At 39.3% G+C, this 16287-nt stretch overlaps 1 protein-coding gene across 1 annotated transcript in view; it reads left to right on the top strand.

Moving 5' to 3' along the window:
- Positions 1-16287, top strand: part of FREM1 (FRAS1 related extracellular matrix 1) — a 140600-nt gene that overhangs the window by 20397 nt on the left and 103916 nt on the right. Inside the window, exons 2-6 of the mRNA XM_081150887.1 lie at positions 3966-4033; positions 6164-6653; positions 11227-11321; positions 13097-13398; positions 14749-14945. Coding sequence (XP_081007013.1) covers positions 6420-6653; positions 11227-11321; positions 13097-13398; positions 14749-14945 — 828 coding nt within the window. The 5' untranslated portion in view covers positions 3966-4033; positions 6164-6419. The remainder of the gene's footprint in view (positions 1-3965; positions 4034-6163; positions 6654-11226; positions 11322-13096; positions 13399-14748; positions 14946-16287) is intronic.

The following is a 16287-nucleotide window of genomic DNA, read 5'->3' as shown; positions in this document are numbered from 1 at the left end:
TCTTTGTTGCCTAAAACAAGGAGTAATTAGACTTCTCTGCCAGGGTGTGGTAAGGTCAGAGGAAGCCATGGATCTGAAGTTCTTGGTAAAGTCTGTCTAAGTCTTAATTTCCTGAACTGAAGCACAAAGAAGAGAACCACTTTCTCTAAGTTTAGAAAGCTAGTGGTTTTCTGTGAATACAGTTCTCCTGATTCACCTCACTTCTGGGTGAATCAATTTATGTCACTTATGATTTGGATTCAATTCAGTTGTCCTATGGATAATTATATTCAGCAACTAGTTTATGATTGAGACTTTTACATTTGAGTTGTATGAATTACAACTCAAAATGAGTTTGAGTGAACATTATGATGATTTAAAAAATCCATCATAAAAATTTCCAAGATGATTTCCAAGTTCATGGTGACTGGCATTTTAAAGATTTTAATGTGGAGTATGAGTCAGAAAATCTTCTCTGGCTTTCTTCACTATTCTAGTCAAAGATATCAAAATCTCTCTGATTGGGTGAGTGGAAATGGGTTGAATCCTGAGTTGGCTATTTTTCATTTAAAATGCCACTTCTCTGTTTATTTTTTTTCTTAAAGACTTTAGGGTTCTTGTAAGATCTAAGGCTGTGATTTAGGAGGTAGTTCCACTGAGGTAATTCCATTGAGATAATTCCATTGGCATTTTCAGTTGATTGGTTTTAACTACCTGGAGCTCTAACGAGAAGAGTATCTGGCTACATAGCAAAGCAAGCAAACAGGAAGCTATGATTGTGATGTCTGTGCTGGACACAGGAAGAAGAAGGCGCTTCCCTTGTATTGTGGAGCTACTGTAGCAAATTGCAAAGAGGAATGGTAGTAAATATGAATCTCATCAGGGCACATCATTAACACTGACCATCAAGAATTTCCATTGCATGGAAAGCCTGGGAATACAGCTGTGATCCATTTTTTTGGTGTGTGTGTACAAATGATCTCAGATAAGTGACAGGGTATCATGATCATGTCAACATGGTGAATGCCTGTTCTTACAGTTTAACTAAATGTGTAATTATGAAATAAATACTAGCTCACATTTTCCCCTGCACCAAATGAAATGTTACTAAGTTATTTTCTTCCATTCAGGAAATTTACAGAGAATAAAAGTTTGGTTAAAGAAACCATTTTGAACTTTTCTAAGAACTAACTCGAAGCAGGGTGGTTTTCCACTCTTTAGAACATCTTTTCACACATTTGAATTGGCTTGTACAGATATACTTAGAATATATGATTTCCCCATGAAGAAAGGCAGTGGTGGGGAAATGGTCTGAAAGAGCAAAAGCTTTGCCATGAAGTTTTTTCAAATTCTGAGAAGCAGTTGACTCGCACAAGAAAACAGAGACAGGATTTGTTTCTATTGCAGAATCAAATTTAGCCCCACGTGGCTAAAGGCCATGTAAAAGCTCCCTGGAGAATCCAGCCACCTTTCTATTTCCTTGTCCAAATGCCCCCACCGATCCTGACTCCGAGGATGCCCACATCAGCAATCAGAGCAGGCTGTGGACAGATGGATTCTGAGGATCTGACTTGTCTCTATGTTGAGATCAAGAAAATGGGGTTTTCAGGACGTGCTAGGCTTCTCATTAGGGTGTTGTCAAATAAATGTTGGCTGTCTCTGGACATCACAATTTTGTATCAAAGACAAAACAGTTACTGCCATTTCATTTGAGGGAAAAGACCCTTTATTATTTATGAAATCACGTTTTATCCAGGGTCCTGATTTCCTTTGCTGTTGTTCTGTATGGGTTTTTTTGTTTTTTGTTTTTTCCATGGGATGTCCACATACTTGGTGTTTCCCAACAAGAAAAAAAATACAAGAGCAAAATTAGAATGCAAATAAAACACAGGTAAATCATATTACTTTAGATCTCTATTGCCCCTAATTTTGTAGCCCAGTTGATTGTAGATTGAGTTTTGTTTGATTTTGAATTTGGAAATTACTACTCTTACACTCTTTCCCTCCGTCCCAGTTGTGTTGCTTCAGGTTGTTTCTGAAATATTAGAATTCAGTTTTTACGACTACACCCTGCCTTGAGACTATGAGGAAGAAAAAGAGAAAATTAGAATGTAAATGAAACGTACTGTATTTGACTCTGACTGAATCTCATTCTGCTATCTTCACCAAGGCCCAAGGCCTGACATTCTATTTTTCTTGAGTCAAGCTTTACTCTTATTTTGATATATTTGTAATAATAATATTACATCTGTTTGGGGCTTTATAATTAAGAAAATATTTCCACATGGATTATTTCATTTGGTCTCACAGGGAAACTGAGGGAGGATGATGGCCCCGTTTTTGAAAGAAGAAGCTGATGTTCATAGGAATTAAGATTAGAATCTGCATCTTCAGAGTTCAGGTTTACTCTTTGTACATCATTGTGGTCCAGGGAGCCACGGAAATAGATTTTCTTCCCTTTCTGTCTTGTCTCTTCCCAGTAGGTGAATATTAAAGTCTTGGTCTTTGCCCTTATCTCCTAATTAAGGAATTACTATGATATAGAGAATGAACTATTGCCCCATATGCAGGTAGGTAAGAAGTTACAGTATTTAGTTGAATAGTGACTAAACTAAATTAATAGAAAAACTTGCAGAATAAGGCGATTATTAAAAGCATGGAGTTCAGTGATGAGTAACAGTGTAAACCTAAAATAACAGTGGGTTAAGCAGGAAACAGGCTTACATCCTCTGGTGTAAAATTCTGGAAGAATGGGCTGGTATGGTGACTCTGCTTTGCACACATCCCAGAGACCCAGGTTCCTTGTAGCTCACAGCTCTGCAGCCAATGGTGGCCCTGTTTCTCAGGTACAAGGCAGCATCCTCTATCTGTGCAGTAGGACTGAGGGAATCATAAAGACAAACCCATGAATGTAAAGGTAGAAATCCTCACCTTCATGGCTGGTTAGGCATGGCCACCCTGCAAATGTGACATTTGCTGGAGAACTTGAAAGCGGTGAGGTGGAAAGGAGGACATCTGGGGGAAGAATGCTGTGCAAGTGGGAAGGCTCGGGGGGGGAGGCAAGAAGGGAAAGGTTGATCTTGATTTGTTTGAAGAAAAGCAAAGATGCCAGTGTGGCTGGAGCAGAGTGAGCAAAGGGAAGGCAGACACAGAGGAGAGAGATGGGAGACGTAAGTGGGGAAAAAGAATACATGGTGCCTATGGCTCACTATGAAGGCTTCAGCTTTTACTCTAAGATGAGAAGCCATTGGAGGTTTGGGCAGAGAAGTGATTATATAATTAACATTTAATAGGAACCTCAACTGCCATGCTGGGAAATGCCTAAAGAGGAGGCAAGAGGAGAAGCAGGGAAAGAAAATATGATGCTATTACAGTCATCCAGCAGAGTTGGTTGGTGGTGGCTTAGACCAGGCTGCTAACAGAAGTAGGTAGAAGTAATTGGATTCGGGATATGTTTTAAAGGAGGAGATCATTCAGTTTATATTGCTGTGTAAGTGCATTACTACAAATGCAGTGGCTTAGGACAACACAAGTTTATTATCTCCGAGTTTTCACAGGTTAGGAGTCCAGTTGTGGCTTTCCTGGGGTTATCTGCTTCAGGTCGTCATCCGGCTGCAATCACAGTGTTGACCGGGCTCCATTCCTATCTGGAGGCTTGATTCAGGAAGAATATTCTCCCAAGCTCGTTCGTTTTGGTTGTTGGCAGAAATCATTTCTTTGTGACAGAACTTACGGGGGCTTGCTTCTAGTTCAGCAGGAGAGCCGGGCTGTGGTCCGCAGGGAGAGTGGTGTGTGATGTAATGCAATCATGGGAATGGCATCCCATCACCTTTGCCTCATTCTGCTGTTTGGAAAGGTCGTACGTTCTGCTGCCACTGAAGGAGAGAGGAATTCTGGATACTAGGAGGCTGGAATTATTGGAGGTTACCATAAGGCCTGTCCATCACAGTGAACAAACAGGATTTTTTTGGTCTGTTTGGATGCAGAGTGTGAGACAAACTGGAGAACAACCGAAAAGCTGAAGTTGCCATTAATGGAGAAAGGGAAGGCTAAAGTAGGCAAGACGCAGAGCTCAAATTTGGCTACATAAAGTATGAGTTGCCTGTTACACACCCACACAAAGATGCCAAATAGATAGTTGCATGTACAAATCCAGAGTTAAGAGAGGAGCTCAGAGATATAAATTTGGGATTCATTAGCATATAAATGGTGCTTGAAGCCAAGGAATGAGATCACTAGGGAGTGAGAATAGACAAAAAACAGGTCCAAGGACTGGACTATAGGCTCCTCAACATTAAAAAGTCAGGGAGTTACCCAGCTGGTGTAGCTCAGCGGTTGAGGGTAGACCTATGATCCAGGAGATTACAGGTCCATTCCCAGTCAGGGCACATGCCCTGGTTACGGCTCGATCCCCGGTAGGGGGCGTGCAGGAGGCAGCTGATCAGTGACTCTCTCATCATTGATGTTTCCCTCTCTCTCCCTCCCTCTCTCTGAAATCAATAAAGACATATATTTTTGTAAAAGTCGGGGAGTCCAGGAAGAAGCAGTGAAGAAGTGAGATAAGAATGAGATAAGAGGAATGCACAGGATTGTAGAGTCCTTGAATCCTTTACATATTGACTTAATTTGTCTAAATCTCAGAATGCAAAGTTTTTCCTTATGTCTTAATTTTGGGAGACACCCACCTACCCTGCTTCCTCTCTTCTCTCTGAATGTACTGCTCTTTTGAGTGGTCTGAGATCCCAGATATGAATGGAAACAAGACTTGATTTTGTTGTGAAAGTTCAACACCCAAATTTACATTCTTGCCCAAATATGCCAACCTAATTAGGCCTGAGTGTGGGCAATGTGGTCAGTGGGATTATATGAACTGTTTTATTTTGAGGCTGACACCATAAAAAACAGGCTGCTCTCTAAAGAGTACACCCCCTCAGGTGTCAAGTGACACATGTCATGCACTACCTCAAAAGTTAAAGGGCTCAAACAGTGACAAGAGAATGAGTCTTTCTTTAATGTGGAATGAGCCTTTCTCTAATGTGTATTAGATGTGGATAATAGAGGCATTTTTTTTTGGTCTACACCCTTCTGTCAAAATTTATTTTAGTATCCATCGATTATGTACAAAAATTTATTGTGATCATTAAAATGTAAAGCTTTTCTATGGGCATAATAAACTAGCATGGGCTCACCTAATCATACCCCGAATTTCAGGATGTATTTTAATACATGTTATTTTTGATAAAATCATTTCTGTTCTCATAGAACACAGAGAAATAATCTTGAAATTCTAAGTGGTTAAATTAGGAACAAGAAGACTCCATTTGGGGTCCTAATATATGGTGACGGGAGAAGATCTGACTTTGAGTGGTGGGCACACAGTGCAATATACAGACTTTGTAACATAGAAACCCCCGCCTGAAGCCATATGATAATATAAAGCAATGTTACCCCCCAAAATTTAATAAAATGGCAAAAAAAGAAGACTCCATTTGGGCAAATTCAGTACATTAGAATACAATTAGCATTGGAGGGAATGTAAATACCCAGGCACATACACTGTTGTTAGCTGTGCATATTGAAGCTATGTTACTTGATTCGTAGGCCCTTTTACACATGAACAAAAAACGTAAATGTTCACTTGATAAAAAAATATGTTTTCTGCAAATACCACAAGTGTTTTTTAAGGTGTTGTCATTGCCCAGCAAAGTCAGAATTGTGACTTTGTGACAAATTATGAAGCCCATTTCTTATTCGGGAAGCACTGATTTAGACTTAATCATATTTTCAAACAGTGTTCAAATAATTCTATCAGCTCTCTTCCACAAGTTAGGTTACAGTCCTCGTTTAACAGATGAGGGAGCAGAGGCAGAGTTCAACATCTCTCTCTAAACACAGGGGACCACACGCTGCACTTGAGCAGCTGCTGGCTGGCTCCTGTTGGACCACACAGCTGACATCTCAATGGGGCCTGTTTAGTCCGGAAGCAGGAGTTACAAGCAGTGTAATGAAATGGCTGCATTGCCTTTCGGATGGGCCTGGAGGTCAAGTTAGTTTATTTGTTTTTAATTTAACTAAAATTATAGGCTGGCTGAAAGATTCCATTGTTGGTAGGGATCTTTTGAATAGCCACACAAGCCTTTTGGTCTCTCTCTTACTTTCCTCCAACCCCTACTCCCATTTGCAGGATTAGAAAAGCACATTAATCTTGCCAGCGTTGTCAGGAGTGATCAGCGAGTTTTATTAAAAGCCTTGGGATTGCCTGAAAGGCCTCCTTGTCTGAGTTTGCAATGAAAGAGACATGTTAAGATCTTGGGGCACATTGTCGGGACCCCTTGCCCTGCCCCTTGGACTATGAGCTGACATCCCTGGAAGAAGCACAGAAGCCGTCCTTTGTTGAAGGGATTTTGCCGGTGGACGGAAACAAGCTGGCCCCTGTCGGCATGAGCTCTCTCAGTTGGGATGGGCTGAGAGCCCTGCTGCTGCTGCTCCTCCTGGGCTGGGCCAGCCCCACCTTCATCAGCGTGAACCGTGGGGTCAGGGTGATGAAGGGCAGCTCTGCCTTCCTGTCAGAGGATGACCTGAAGTTTGCCATCCCCAAAGAGAAGGACACTTGCAAAGTGGAAGTTGTGATGAATGAGCCAATAACCCAGAGGGTTGGGAAACTCACTCCGCAGGTAGGTCATGTCCCAGATTTTCTATTCAGTAGTGTGTATGAATGTGAGAGTGTGTGTGTGTGTGTGTGTGTGTGTGTTGGCGGGGTGGGGGGTGGAGGTGGTGGGAGAGAACACAAAACAAAGACAGCCTTCCAAGGATTGGAATAGGCCATCTCTGGTGTGGTGAGATATGGTCAGTCTTTATGGGTTATCCCCTCCTCAAATGATCTCACCCATTGCTAGTCAGGTGCCTTTGGATAACATATCAGGATTTTGAGACATTTTTAGGACATACCTGTCACTGCAGAATAGCAAAAGTAAAACAGGAAGACATTTTCATCTAGTAACATCACTTGAATATTCCCTTGAGTATGGGAATAGATTTGGAAAAGAAATGTGAAGATATTTCTTTTTAATTATCCACTGTTCTTCAAAAATGTCTGCATAAATTTTTTTCCTTTAATCAAAACCTAGGAGATCTTGTCATTTAAGAGTATTTTATGCTCAATCCTTTTGTAGGGTGAAGAATTGCCTTCTAATTCACTGTTTTTAAAAAAAAATCTGTATTGTCATATATTTGCTTAAAATAGGAGTTTATTTCTATACACAATAGATATATTGCTTCCGATTTTATTACTTGTTTCTACTGAGGCTTAATTTTCCTCCCAATGCAAACAATTCTGAGAATATTCAACACTGGATGCTGCTTCTGGAAAAATACATCATTTCCATTTTCTGAACTGAGAACATTAATTTTCTTCTCCATTTGACTAAAGAAACACATTCCTTACATGAAGTTATTCAAAAGTGGTGCTAGATGTTGTAGAGACTTAGACAGATGCTTCCTCAAATGGACATCTCTAGTCATCCTACTTACGACATTTAAAGTTATGGTCCAATTCTGAAGTACATCAGAATTCTGTGGAGGGCTTATTGGGAGTATTTCTGATGTGATAGTAACCAAATATTTCCCTCTAGTTTCCCATGAGATTTGCTTTTGTCAGTCAGAGAGCTTCAGATGGGCATCTAAAAAATGCTAGTAGATAATAATGGCCCCAGGTCCCTAAGTGTTTGGTAATTGCGCTATCTCCTCACTTTTTGTCAATACAACTTACACTCTGAAAATGTATTTGATTGGCACCTACCACTCAAGGAGAAAGGAGAGACCAGAATGAGCAAGTGACATGAATAAGCTCAGTTGCAAGCAACAGAGACTCAACCCTTGGAGTTTTGGGGAGCAGCAAGATAGGATCCTAATCCTCAGGGACTGTGGTCCCTGTAGGGATATATGTAGATGGTTTATAAAGACTGATGAACTGATAATTTGGTACCTCTTCCAATCAATATATTTTTTAAATGTCCAACATTTATTTAGAAGTGAGGCTGAATATTTTGTGGGGCAAGAGAAGAAAAATTCCTTCCGGTAGCATGCTGGGGCACCCTATGGTACAGTTGTGTTTAGCTCTGGCCCCAAGCATGCCCCACTGAACAAAGCAAAAGCCCTGTATTCACAGATTCTCCCTTCTTTGAAAGCAGGGAGAATGAACTGTTACTTGAGCCAGCCTATGAGGGGCATGTCTTCCCGTCCCAAAGAGCCTATGACTTCTGAACATATATAGCACCTTTTCTGAGAGTAATGAGATTGTCTCTATTATATCTTTTCTATGATGTTTCAGTGGTCCTCACCATTTGGCTGGCTCTGGGGCACTGGAGAGCAAAACGGGATCTAAGTGACTAAAACTAGGCTAAAAAGCTATTTGGTCACAAGGATGAAGGGTTGTAATAGATCTCCCAGTTATCTTCATTTCAGACATTCTCTGGTTTTAAGACAAAATTCATATAGAAACACAATATGGATCAGAAACAACAACATGCCTGGCTGATTTAAGAAAGTATGGACTGCTAGGCAAAGGAGCAGGACTCAGACTGTCCCCAGATGGTCCCCTAGTATGCTGCTGCTCATTAAAAACACACACACAAAACAAACAAATTTAAAAATGTAAAAAACCAAGTCCTGAATGTTCAGTGTATGTATTTCCAGAGGTAAACCTGACATCTCAAAATGCATTTATATCATACAAAGTAGATGTGTGATTTACACCTAAAATTTATTCTCTGGGAAAGGAATCCATTAAAATGTGAAAATTTTTCACCTTTTTTTGTTCAAATGTTAGAACTTTGTACCATAAAGAAATCTATATATCCAGAAAACGTTTCTCAAACTGACAGGTGATCTTCCCGTTTTTTATTATGATAATTTCAACAAAAAAACAAGATTGCCAAGTAAATACTGCTTTTTTTGAACAGTGTGCTTGTTTTAATCCAGGCTGATTTAGCTCTCTCCAGCAATTTATTTCTTACGGAGTTTTTGAAATGAAGCATAGCCACGTACACACACACACACACACACGCACACACACACACACAGCTTACACATTACTCTGTAATAGATCTTACTAGAATGTTGAAAGCAAGGCTTATGTGAACTCATTTCTTGCAAGATGACTGTATTAACAACACCCTGCTGTGTAATGAACAGTTTTACTTGATCTGCTCAGAAAATGTTTTGTTTAACATCTGTTCAATTAGTGTTTTCATTTCGTGACTGAAGTTTGTCTTAGGACGAACACGTTCATTTTCCTATTGGATATTTGGGAAGGGATTTCGATCGGCGCACACCAGTACCTTCTGTTTAGATGACCCTCCTGAAATAGTCAATTACATAAGGCCGATGGCAATGCGTTTTCCTCATGTTTTAGGGCAAGACTTCCTCACACCCAACACTTCTCACACCTGCCCCAAAGCAAGAAATTTCCTGGGTGGAAAAGCACCCCACTTTAGCCCTGAACTTGCTCTTTTGAATAAGAAATACAGCAGTAAGAAAACATCTCTAGTTTGAACCAGTTCACTGTCATTAGAGTGAGTATTGAGTTAGGAATGTGTGACAATTTAATTATAAATTGTAATTGAAAAGCAGTTGGAGTGGAAAAAAACAAAGCTAGACAGTAATTAGAAAAAGATTTAGCTCTTTTTTGTTTTACTTAGTAAATTTATGGACAATTATGGTTGTTGCCTTTTATAAAAGGAAAACATATTATGAAACATAAAACAGATGTTTCTTTTAACAAAACAGATTGTCTGTTTATTACCATGACTATTTGTCAATGATATGGGAAAGGTCTTTCCTTTATTTCCTTCCCTGTAGTAAATTAAAACAGGGAACCAATGATGTCGGTGGGAAAAGATCATTTGTATTAGTGGTAAAGTCTTCTCAGAGAGGACTATGTTGTCTGTAAATGTTTGAAGCTGTAATGAGGTACAGGCTAAACACCATGAACCCAGCAGTGACAATGTGTGAATACTTCAGGGGAACAGTAAGCCCTCACTTCACATCATTGGTAAGTTCTGCGACTTTAAGCTGAACGATGTATAACAAAACCAATTTTACCATAGGCTAAATGATATAAAAAGAGTTAAGGTCCTATTGCACCTATCTCATCAATGTTATAACAAAGTGACATTGAAAGAAACATTATTTGAGGACCTGCTGTATTTCTTAGAACTCGACAAAATCAGAAGGGGCAGAATGAGGATCATGGTATAGGTGGAAGAGAAAATATATCTTTTAAAAACTAGGGTTCTCGCCCGGCCTGGCGTGGCTCAGCAGTTGAGCGTCAACCTGGGATCCAGGCGATCGGGGTTCGATTCCCAGTCAGGGCACATGCCCGGGTTGCGGGCTCGATCAATGACTCATCATTGATGCTTCTATCTCTCTCTCCCTCTCCTTTCCTCTCTCTGAAATCAATAAAGATATATTTAAAAAAACAACAACAGCAAAAAGCTAGGGTTCCCAAAATATAATAGCTAGCAATTTTCTTAATAGTTCTGAGTGAGGCAATCCAGTTAATTATACTTTTATTTGAATAGAGGTAATTGCCTTTAGATTGCTATTTGTCTTATCAACCATTTCTATTATTACATGAATTATAAAAGCAGTCTCTCAAACATATATGAGAAACAGTTGTGGGTCAGGTTTGTCTCTGATGAACCACAATAGTGTCCATAGTTAGTGCCTTCATTTTTGAATATAAAAATGCTATTTGGAAAAGAAATAAAAAAAAGGTGAAGAAAAAAACATATAGAACTCATACAGTGTATTCACAGGTTGTGTAATGCATGCCTTTTAGTGCATATACACAGGTATATACTCTCTTACTCAATGGCCATGAACTCCTGAAGAGTATGGGTAAATAACATTTTGATCAATGGAACCATATTTCAAATGCACAATAGACTGTAAAAAGATAATTGTTTAGAGAGAAAATCACTCCTTAATTTATCTACGTGATGTGATTTTCATAATTTAGATATTCTCAGTACAAGACACAACTGTATAAGTAGGATGGTGAGTGGGCATGGGGGTTGGTATAAGTGGTGGTGGTTAAAACACACATGCACACGCACACACACAGAGAACAAAACAAAACAGGATGTTAACAGACCATCACTCTCCAAGCACTACTGCACTGCTAGAAAAATTGAACCTTGTACCAATTTTCTCACAGATCTTTATCCATTTCTTCATGTAAACTAGGTCTTTGATTGCCATTTTCTTCCCAATGAAGTAAAGTATATTCACAACGGTTGCCCAATTCTTGATGAAGACACCGTGAAGCTTAGACTTTATAGGTAAGCAGCACAGGAGCATTGCTCATTCTTTGCCAGATAATTATTCTGTGTACTTCTCTTTCTGTGGATAGGTATTACCATGGGGGAGTTACTAGATTCCAAACAAGAAAGTAATCAGTAGAAACTGGAGGCCTGAATGGGTGAGGCGAGAATTGTAGCCAATGCTCAGTTATCTTTATTTGTATCGTCTTCTTTGGGGCTTTTCTGTGGCAAATGATTAGCCCTATCCTGTTTCCCTGTAGAGTTCTTGTACAGGTATCTCTGGAGCCAACCTTCCCCTTATAATGGAAAATGAAAATTATAAACTATAAATTCTTAATGAGAATTAGGAGGAAAATATGTTCCAAAATTCAGTAAAGTTCATTTTGATGAGCATCTGCTTAGTTCTAAGAAGTGCAGAATCATTTATTTTTAAATGTATTAGATAATTAAAACCTTTTAAAAATTAATTATAAAGTGAAACAGAGTGACCATGTGACCCAGCAGTTCCACTGCTAGGTATATATACACAAGAGAAATAAAAATCTATGTTTATGCAAAAATTGGTACACAAATATTCATTGAACTATTATTCATAATAGCCAAAAAATTGAAACAATCAAACGGATGAATGTATAAACAAAATGTGGTATATCCATACAATGGAATATTATTTGGCCATAAAAAGGAATGAAGTACTTGATATATCCTATAACATGGATAAACCTTGAAACCCTCATGCTAAATGAAAGATGCCAGGCACAAAAGGTCACATGTTGTATGATTTCATTTATATCAGATGCCCAGATAAGGCAAATCCATTAAGACAGAAAGTAGATTAGTGGTTGCCAGGGGCTACGGGAGGGGAAATAGGAATTGATTGCTAATGGGTATGGATTTCTTCTTGGGATGATGAAAATGTTCTGGAATTAGAAAGTCATGAGGGTTGTACAACCTTGTGAATACTAGAAACCACCGGGTTGTGCTTTAAAAAGGTGAACTTTATGGTATATTAATTATATCTTAGTAAAAAGTTAATTTAAAAATTAAGCTCATAGTTTTGTTATTGCTCACTTCATATAAACAACTGAGAATTCAGTATGGGTGGAGTAGACCTTTATATAGTTTTTTACTTGTTTTTGTTGCTCTTATGAATATGTGGCTAAAATAACTCAATGTGAATTTCCCTTAAGCACTAGGCTAATAAAAAAGAGTTTTATAGAAGACATTGGAACAGTGACTCATTCTATAAACACTTACAATTACTTACTATAGGTCAGGCCTGTCCTGGGCATAGGAAACACAAAGATGAGGATATATGGACTCTTGGTGCTCATAATCTGACACAAAAAACAGGTCGATAATTGTTATGCAGAGCGACAAGTGCTGACAGAGAGACACGAGCAAAATGCTGTGTTCAGAAAACAAAATGGCACTCAAGGATTCCTTCGGAAGCTATACAATCTGCATACAGGGCTGTTTGATCTTTCTGAGACTTTAAAGTTAAAAAAAAATAACTTCATAGGGACGTAAAGTACAGCATAGGGAATATAGTCAATAATATTGTAATAACTATGTATGGTGTCAGATGGGTAATAGCTCTATTGAGGTAGTCAATTAATAAGTTATATAAATGTCTAATCACTATGTTGTAGACCTGAAACTAATATAATATTGTATGGGAGCTGTAATTGAAGCATACAAAATTATTTTAAAAATAAAGGGGGATATTGGGGATGAAAAAAAAGAGTACCTGAGCACCAGTAAATTTTGCCTTTGCTCTGTTCTCCCCACAGATTTACCGAGACAGACACCTTCACGGAAACCTTTATCCTGCGGGTCTATCTCCTGGATCCAGACTGTAACATTATCCGTATGAGTAACAATGTACTGGAGGTGTCTGAATTCTACGGCCTGTCCCGAGCCATTGATAAGAACCTGCTCCGATTTGATTATGATAGAACAGCTACCCTGGAGTGCACAGTCAGGCTGGACCCTGTGGGAACTCGGCTGCCAGCCCACGGCCAGGTGGTGGTGGTGGAGCCTCGGCCAGAAGAACCTCGTGGAGATCAGCCACACAGTTTTTTCCCTAAGTCTCGTATGAAATGTTTTAATAATTATCTAGCTGTTACCAAAACTGACAAAAGTATCTGTAAATGGTCATCCTCCACTGTGACAGAGTTTTTGCTTAGTATAATTTGTAGCTGGTTGAAAAATGGAGGTTAGTGGTTAAGAGTGTGGACTTTGGAATTACACAGATCTGAGATTGAAAACTGCCTCTGCTACTTATTTCCTGCATGATTTTAAGCATGTTACTTAACCGGTACAAGCCTCTGTGAAGTGGGCAAAGATGACAGCTGCTGCATAGGGTTGTGTCAGGATGGAGTCAGTGAGCACAAAGTGCTTCACGCAGTCTGGCTCATAGTAAGTGCTCAAGAATTGTCAGCTGTTATGATTAATAGCAGCAACGGCAGTGGTAGTAAGAGTAGTTGGTGTGTTCATTAAGTATTAGTAGACTATGAGCAGGTTTGAGTAGAGCTGGTAGGCAGCAGCCATGGTTTAAATCCGGAAGAGTTAATAGATAATTTTCTTTCTGTTATTAACTTAATCAATATGTTTTGGGCAACTCCTATATGGTAAATAGTGTTCTAGGCATTATGGGAAGACCAAGAAATAGAAGGGATAATCACAATCACAGTAATAGCTTGAATCTGGACAGCAGTTTACAGCTAAAGACATACCTACACATGTCATCTCATTCAGTCAAGAAGTAGAATATCCATTTTGTACTTCAGGGAAATGTATAGAAGGCCACTCGAAAAAGAAGTGGCCTCTGTGTATCATATGCCCAACAAGGGCAAAAAATGCATTTGGGCAGAGACATGAGGACTATTGGAGAGATGATTATGGTTTTCAGTAGAAGAGAGCAGGTTGGTTCAGTTGGTCAAAGAATGTTTAAGGGAAAATTTAGTAAAAAGAGTAAGTGGACATGGAGATGTACGCAGGACTCCAGTGTGTGACAAGCACAGTGGGGAGAGAATTTCAGTGTGTAGATCAGCCTAGTAGAGAGAGATTGCATGATGGATCCCTGGAGGAGGGTGCTGTAAAGGGAGACTGTGGCTGGACTGTGGAAGGATTACAGTGAGCCACTGGCCTATTTTTCAGAGATGTTCAAGCACCAGAAAGTGCATTTCATTATTATTTTCTCCCAGTGTAACTTTTACTGGGCAAGGATCTCATGAGACAACTGGTCACCTGCTCTTTTTAGTAAAGGAAATTATAGACTTTTAGAATAATGATAACAGACTCAGTGAATGGTTGGAGGACACACATGAATATTCTTGGGGTGTTGAGAGAGAATAAGTACCCACAGGAGAGAGGATTGGCTTTTAAATTTTATAATCGTTATGTTCAAGTGACTATTTTAATTCAGTGCTGTACATTCTAGAACTGGGAACAGAACTCAAGTGTCCAGGTGGAAACTGTACCCTGGGACTGAAGAAAATAGGAAGTCTCAAAGTGAGCTGTGAGGAGTTCCTGCTGATGGGGCTTCGATATCAACATAAGGATCCTCCTTCTCCCAACATTGATTATATCTCCATCCGACTGGACCTCACAGATAGCAGGAGTAAGATCGTATACAAGGTAGAGTTTGGGGTGTTGTGTCTGTGTCCCCAGCTGATTCACAGAAAGAGAGCCAGTTCCACGGGAGTGTTTATGTTGGTTCCCATGTCATGGAGAGTTCCTGGGCCTTGTGCATGGAACTGCCCAGTGACTCATTAGAACTGAAGGCTTGTTTATTCTGCCAGTAAGTGCTTAGAACAGTAGCTTTTGGGTGTAATGTTAGTGTAAATAGCTGAGGTGATGGTGTGCCAGTTAAACAGCTTGGCTCTCTTCTATCTCTGGACTGGGGCCAGTTACATGCTACCTTTCCCTTCCATATTCTTCAGCTTGTTATTTGACCTTTTGTAACCTCTTCTCTTTGATGCCTCACTTCCCCCTTCTTTATTAGAACCACTTTTCACTTGTTAGAAGAAATTGGGGTCCATATGCCCACTCTGTGAGGCCATGGGAAACTGGGAGGGAGGGGACCTCATTCTCACTTTTACGACTGCAGCAGATTGTACCCTTTTCACTCTTTCAGTCTTTGAGACGGAGGACTGGATCATCAAGGGGACAGGTCTCCAAAGGCCTCCTCCATCTTCCAATTTCTTTTAAATTCTCCTGTTCTTTTCTTCCTCTTGATCGCTTCACATTGAAATGATGACATAAAGTAGAATCAGTTTATCTGAACTATTTAACAAGCTACTCTACTGATTCATGCATCGTATAATTTATTTACTTGGGTAGCTGAGGAGACTGTATACCAGCTGAAACAGCTTGGATTTTGTGCTGATATACAATGATCCAAGATGACATTTATGAAAGACCTCCATCTTTCACAGTATGACTTCTCACTAGGATTTCTCCTAAGAGACCCAGATATTGAACATTATTATCCCCAAGGAATTGACAAGACATCAAATAATAAGGAATTGATAAAATAGGATCACAAAATTTTAGAATTGAGATTTGGAAAAAACTTTGAAGTAGTGTGGTTAAATTGATTAGGTAATCCTAGAAGAAATTATATGCAGTAAAATCTCAGATATCTCACTTAGCAGTATTTTCACCAATCTCCTAAGACAAGAGAAACAAAGGAAAAAAATAAATGAATGGGACTACATCAAACTAAAAAGCTCCTGCACAGCAAAAGAAACTATCAACAAAATAAAAAGGGAACGTACTCACCAATGATATATCTGATAAGGGGTTAATCTCTAACAACTCAACATCAGGGGGCAAACAATCCAATAAAAAATGGGCAAAAGACCTGAATAGACACTTCTCCAAAGAGGACTTACAGATGGCCTATAGATATGAAAAAATGGTCAATGTCACTAGTCATGAGAGATGCAAATTAAAACTACAACGAGGTATCACCTCA

This window comes from Miniopterus schreibersii, assembly GCF_964146895.1.
Source record: "Miniopterus schreibersii genome assembly, chromosome: 11".
Lineage (NCBI taxonomy): Eukaryota > Metazoa > Chordata > Mammalia > Chiroptera > Miniopteridae > Miniopterus > Miniopterus schreibersii.
Note: the sequence above shows the minus strand (reverse complement) of the source record. Positions and strands in the feature narration are given on the sequence as shown.